Below are 6,668 nucleotides of genomic sequence, written 5' to 3'. Positions count from 1 at the left end.
CTTTAAGCTCAATAAGGGGAGGGGGAGGAGGTCTATTGGGAGGGACACTATTTTCTAGGCCAGAAATTTGATTAGAAATCATCATTCTTCTGTGAGACCTTATTTCCCTCGCTTTCCTCTTATACTTAGTTAGCACCTGTTGAGCTACCTTAACAGGGATGACCTAATGGCAAGACAATTGTCATTATCCTCACTGCTCTGTGTTCAATCTGCGCAGCTTACAACTCATGCCGCAAATGCGTGTGGCAACGTTGCATTTCGAGGGGGTTACCTCAAAGTGTGATGAGTCCAAGAATGGTTTTCTCCTTTGCCGGCCTGGATGCTGAATCCCCCCTAATTTCTTCTGACTCCATCGAACTGTCGGACATCTATCTCTCAGCGATGATCTCAGAGACTTGAACTCTGGTAAAGGTGGGACACCTGCCGTGCTATTAAATGCACGCACAGTACGCTTGTAACGACCCACCCAACAAGCAGAGGGAAACAGAGAGAGAGGTTGAGAACGAGTAAATACCCACCTTTGGATAAGGTCGCACACACAGGGTCTCTCTCTCTCTCGCGCGCGCCCGCACACACGAGAGTCGACCCCGAAGTATGTGCGCCCTTTATAATGTTGTTCCTTTTCCCGCCCCCATGCAGTTTCCATGCAAGCAATTGCAGAGGGCTATCCTCTGCTCTGCAGCTTCTGGGGCAATGAGTGGGTCACCCGAATCATGGCAACCCCTCGTCTCCCAGCCAGATGCGTCCGAGTTTGACAGACTTCAAGCACGGAAGCGCTTACAAAAACGGGTGCAAATTGCAGGTGTTGATCAAGCAGAGCTTGTCGATCCATGGCTGCTTGCTGATCCCGATAGCCGCTTTGCGGAGCTCCATGGGGTTCAACTTCACTACAAGATAGCGTGTGCTACTGATGCCGTCGATGAGCAAAGTAACAAAGACGTTGTGCTGAGGCAACGTGATGTTCTTAAGAATGATGATGTGATGCAGAGAGAGGATGTGTTATTAACATCATCAGTGTCAGAATGCGCATCATCATCATCACCAGAATCATCATCTTTGCCATCATCCACGATCCCCGCCATTCTCCTGCACGGATTTGGAGCATCTCTGTTCTCTTGGGAGAGGGTTATGAAGCCCCTCGCTGAAGTGCTGCAATCGTGCGTCATTGCATTTGATCGGCCTGCATTTGGGCTCACCTCTCGAATTAATGTCCCTTTGGCCCCATCAGGTACCGGAATTAGCGACCTTGATCCTGTATCAGTGAACCCATACTCAGTTTCCTTCTCCTCACTGGCTACTATCTCCTTCACAGACTTCTTGAGAGCAAGGAAAGCAGTTTTGATTGGGTGAGTCAGCCTCTCTTTTTTGTTCTTGTCAGTCAGACAGAAAGTAGAGTCACTAGTTGCTAGACAATTACTTGATGCATTGATGGTATCAGAGTAGATTATCGGTTTTGCATGCCTTAGCTTTTTTCTACTGTCATGCATATGATGGTATCAGAGTAGACTTTCAGCAATGGTTCTGCATTGCATTGTTGTCAGACATTTTCTTGATGCATATGATTTTTTCATAACTCAGATGTTTCCAGCATCTTGTTAACAATTCCTGACACTTGTATTCTGTGTCGGTATATGTGTAAGTTGGGTGACAGACATTCTGCGGGTTGCATAATTGCAGCTGATGCTTATCTCAAAGACCCTGAACGAGTGGCCGCATTAATAATGGTCGCCCCAGCATTGTTTGCTCCTCTTGCGACGAACAAGAAGGCACAAACACAGGAACAGCAGAACGTGTTACTCAAAGTCGTCTCAAATCTCTGGGCAAAATTTATGTGGCTGTTTAGCAGGATTGGGGCATTTATTCAGTTTGTTCTATGCTCAATCAGGCGTCTATGGTGCCACCTTTTGACAGCAATTCTGAGATCAGACTTTGGGTACTGGCTGGTAAGGGCTATGTCTGCCTTTTGCATCTGTGGTTAGTTGATTTGTTATTGGGATCTCTCCTCATGCTAGCATTCTACGCTATGATTTAAGCTATGAGGTCTTTTCTACGAATGCTAAAGTGGGAACTCCCCCCATGCTAGCATTCTACACCACGACCTAGGCCATTTTGTCATAGTGAAGAATGTAAAATGCTAGCATGGGGAGATTTCCTCCTAACAGATTTGAGCACAGGTTGAATGTTTTAGCTGGTTCACAGATACGCCTTGTAATGGATAAGTTGAGCTTGCAAGCTGTACGGCTGGCATGGTATGACAAGAAGAAAATTGATGATTATGTCATTGCTGGATATACAAAGGTGAGACTCTTGCTAGTGAATCATCTGAATTGTATAAACTTGTGCTTATAGGGCTACGTTGTATAAAAGAGAGTGGATACCACTGTCTACACAATTGCTGAAGAATCTTGTTTCTTCGATATTCCTCTGCCCATGTGGTTTGTGTACACGCTAGTATAAGTTCCATTTTGCAAGATTGCGTAATTTGAGCGAAGCATGTTGCCATTGTGCTTTTTTGTGCAGCCTTTGAAATGTCGAGACTGGGAGCGTGCCCTGTTGGAGTATGTTATTGCATTGGTTGGAGACCCGTCCTCCAACGAAGGGCAATTGCCCTTAAGTCAACGTCTGAAGGACATTCGATGTCCAGGTATTTTCGTCACGGCCAACAAATATTTACTCCAAAAATGAGAAGTCACGCAGCTGCGTATCTGTTGTGCCTCATTTTGCAATCATCCCATTTGCCTCTATTTTTCGTTCTTCAAACTTGTATGGGACTTTGAGTAGGCTCTTTCTTATTAAGTAAATGTTGAAAGCATAGTTTGGTTATATTGACATCATCAACGCGTCCGAAAATGCCCAAAAACCCTAAGATCGGGCCTTGAAACACTCTGATGGATACCTGGAGACCCTAGAACGAGTGAAATGGCCCAAAAAAAATTAATGTACAAAGCGATAGTGGGGGTCGTGCTGTCTTTTTCTTGGCTTTTTAGGAAGATTGTAAATGTTTGTTTGCTCTTTTTTTACATGACAGGAGATAGATCCAGAAAGAGATATATGGGGATGATTAGTCAATCTACCACTTTCCAAGTTTTCCCAACCATAAATGTACTAATATGGCCACACATGCACGCTTCCTTATGCTTCTTCAGATTTATAATTCAATCATGTGTTCCTGTTGAGTAAGGGGCCACTATGACTGGGCCGGTCGTCCACCTTACTAACCTCATTAAATCATCATTCTCATGATCTTTACACAAGTGAATATGGAGCACACATTGAAGCCTAGCGACAATACTTATAGGAGTAAAGGCTTGCTCTGCCATCTGCATCTCTCGTCGGATAGATCTTTGAGGTCTCTTGGGATAGTTTCCTACGACGTTAAAATTCTCTTCTTCTTCTTTTCTCTCTCTCTCTCTCTCTCTCTCTCTCTCTCTCTCTCTCTCTCTCGGGATAGTTTCCTACGACGTTAAAATACTTATGTGTGCACATTTGCAGTTTGAACATTGACGATGAGGTGAAAGCCCGTGTAACTTTCTAATATTTGTATGCAGTCCTTGTCATCACAGGAGATAGTGATGCTATTGTCCCTGCTTGGAATGCAGAGCGCCTTAGCAGGGTGCTCCCCAATGCCAAATGCCATGTGATCAAGAATTGTGGACATCTTCCCCAAGAAGAAACACCAGAAGAGTTTTTGAGAGTTATTCATCAGTTCATGCTACAAGTACAGCACAAAGTTAGCGAGGAGAAAATTTCGAATGAAACGATGGTTTTTATGCCAGCGTAAGGCCAAGGGTGATGCAAAGTTCCCTTCCTAATATATTGTCTCACACTTCTGGGTTCCAGCAAGCGGCTGAGGTCCTGACGCTCAACTTGAAGTTGCTCCTAGTGGTAAGCCCTTGACTATGGGCCTCTTCATTATATTGATTTTCAATTAATGTGACACGTACAATTCATTTGTATCCCTTTTCCTATCAATTTGGACAATAATTTGCTCAAAGGTCAAGTTTCATCTAAAGAGTTTTGAAATCAAGTTTGTCTTTTAACTTTACTAGACTTTAAAGCCTCTCCTTATTTCATAGGTAACTGTGTGTCTTTTTGTGTTTTGTGAAAGTGTTTTAGCTCTCGTAATTTTTAACTTCTAAGCTTTAGACCTCTCTCTCTCTCTCATTATAAATGTCTTCATCACAAGCTTACCGGCAATTGGGCAGTTTGATGCTGCCATGCTGAGAAAGCTTGTACAAAACAACTACGTTTTTCTCTACCTATTAGGAACTGCAAAGTTAGGTAGTCCTTAAACAGGATCAATTTACAATTCTGCAAAGGTGTTGAAGATCTATTCTTGCTGATGCCTTAGGAGGCAGGATGTTAGAGCCTTTGATTGTGTTTGCTGGCTGTCTTTAATCCCACTATAACTCAATCATACGGCACTATAGCTCGATCGTACGGGCAAGTATGGTAGTTAGGAACTAACCTTTGGTTGCCCACCTGGTATCCTTCCTAACAAACCCACCCTTGCTCATTATCTTGCTCGGTGGGGTAGTTGGAGGATTAATTTCCATTGCAATTTATCTTTCATTTTTCTGCTGGTTGAAAACTGCCTTCTGTCTTGCTTTCGGTAGTTTGGTGGCCTGTGGGCGAGATGGCAGATTCATGGAATTAAGTGGATGTGGGGGTGGCAAGGACATGGATGAAGACTGAGGTTTTACATCCATGATGGGGCAGTATGCCATGGGACTACCCTTGATCCATGCTCCCCTCCCCTCTCTAAATACTCCCCCCAAGCTCCAACTCCATGTAGTGAGCTTGCCTGGCTCAACCTTAAAGAAAGGTATGGCGGTGCTTCATCAGGTGACCACCTTGCAGCTTTTATCCATTCTTGGCCAGGTGACTTGACCACCAAACCATATTTTTCTTTGGTAGTGTTTTGTTGCTATTTGAAAAATCTCTGGGCGGGCCATACAAACACCCCGGTGGGCCAACCTTCCATGGCGATTGCTCTTGGTTGTGGTAATAACCATCGTGAAGTTTTCGTTAGAGTTACGACCAGTTGATATTGTGCTAATTCTTTCCATCTTTTGTGGTGCGTATGCTCTATCAACTACCTCATTTTTTTGTGCTAATCTTTCCGATTTAATGCTTGTTTTAGTGCTGGGCTTCATTATGGCTGAGTCTGCCCTTGATCTCCGGAGTCATGACAGAAACTCAGTACGCTGAACTTTGTGTTGATGTATGCTCCTGTGTGTGTGTGTGTGTGTGTGGTGCATATGTTAGTACCTAGTTCTACACCCATTATTGGGCATTGACTATGTTAGTGGGGATGTCGTGGTCTTTAGTCGATACTATGCATGATGGAGCTGATGGTTATATTGTCTTGTGGGTGACTACCATGGGTCTATACCTTACACTTTCCTTAAGGGTGAATCTGGGCCTATCCTGGATTCATCTAGGTATATTTTCTGAGGAACCCTCATAATTATGAGATTCACAAACATACTTATCAGATCACATATAAAATCATTACAAAATCAAAATTCTTGCTCCAAACAAAGTGACTATTCCCCACCTAACAGGTACCATCATAGCAATATGCCACATCACACCTCACAGGCATGTGGTTCCTCCCTAGGCTTATCGTACGTGTGAGCTCACATGATAATTGCATTCAACAAGATTTTTAAGGGAAGCAGTCTCAGGTTTCCTTTATTTAACAAAATGTGTTATTAATTCATCAAATCATCATGCCTCGGTTTCGAGCCTTACCTTGATCTAAAAAGGATGGACCCATCATTGAGTTGAAAGCATATACTCTATTGTAGAATGCAACTTGACATAGTGAACTGCTACCTTGGACACCTACCTAGAGGCATGGACTTCCTTTTCTTTTTTTCTGATAAAATCTATAAATTGTATGAAAAGGCTATTCAAATGAGGAAAGAAATTCATGAAATCTAAGTCTCAATATGTCATTATTTTTGTTAATGATAGCCATGTATGAATACCTTAGTGTTGTGACAATAAGCAATACTCCTAATGGCTTCAAAAAAATTAAAAGGTGTTCCCAACACAAAGATTCTTTTATATCTCTTTGGTACACAGAAGAAATCCTTCCAATAAAAAATCAAATCCTACTCCTCGCACCCGATCCTCTACCCGTATGCCTTCCTCCAACAGTCCTTGCCTCACAACCTGAACTGAATTGAACTAAACTGCAACAGAGAGAAAGCGAGAGGGAAAGAGAGGCACTACCTCTTGAGCATTGCCTTATGACTACTTTTTGCAACAACACCCAACTACCAATCAATCTCACCCTTTGCGATCTTGCCCTTACTCACTCACTCACTCCCCCTCTTATCTCCAACGGCCCACAACCATCTACAAAGTGTGTTTGGACAGATGCTCACATCCACAACTATCTTGGCCACCACCCACCGCAAGGAAGGAGACCCTTCAATTGCTTGGGAGCTGGAGAGAGAGAGAGAGAGAGAGAGAGAGAGAGAGAGAGAGAGAGAGAGAGAGAGAGAGAGCATTTGAGCACATGCGACAGAGAAGTAGATTGTAGACTCCAGACGTTGCGAGAGAGAGATAGACCCTTGCACGTAATTTTGTTGCAAGTCCTGTTGCCCAGATTTAAGTTGCAGCGCCGCCTATTCATTTTGCCTTGCGTCAGAGCC

At 43.5% G+C, this 6,668-nt stretch overlaps 1 protein-coding gene across 2 annotated transcripts; it reads left to right on the top strand.

The window, feature by feature from the left end:
• The first annotated feature begins 439 nt into the window (after positions 1-439).
• On the top strand, positions 440-3,994 carry LOC147440499 (alpha/beta-Hydrolases superfamily protein). 2 transcript variants are annotated; one of them, XM_086530219.1, is made up of 5 exons: positions 440-1,346; positions 1,652-1,943; positions 2,200-2,298; positions 2,521-2,644; positions 3,564-3,994. In XM_086530219.1, exons 1-5 carry the CDS (start codon positions 595-597, stop codon positions 3,779-3,781), a joined length of 1,485 nt encoding a protein of 494 aa, XP_086386345.1. In that variant the 5' UTR covers positions 440-594; the 3' UTR covers positions 3,782-3,994. The 2 variants fall into 2 exon arrangements, with proteins under 2 accessions (XP_086386345.1, XP_086386344.1); XM_086530218.1 differs by having other exon boundaries at positions 450-1,346; positions 3,549-3,994.
• The last annotated feature ends 2,674 nt before the right edge of the window (positions 3,995-6,668 follow it).

The sequence above is a fragment of the Adiantum capillus-veneris genome, chromosome 15 (assembly GCF_014529385.1).
Source record: "Adiantum capillus-veneris isolate H3 chromosome 15, ASM1452938v2, whole genome shotgun sequence".
In the NCBI taxonomy this organism is placed as follows: domain Eukaryota; kingdom Viridiplantae; phylum Streptophyta; class Polypodiopsida; order Polypodiales; family Pteridaceae; genus Adiantum; species Adiantum capillus-veneris.
This window is presented reverse-complemented; position numbering and strand designations above follow the sequence as displayed.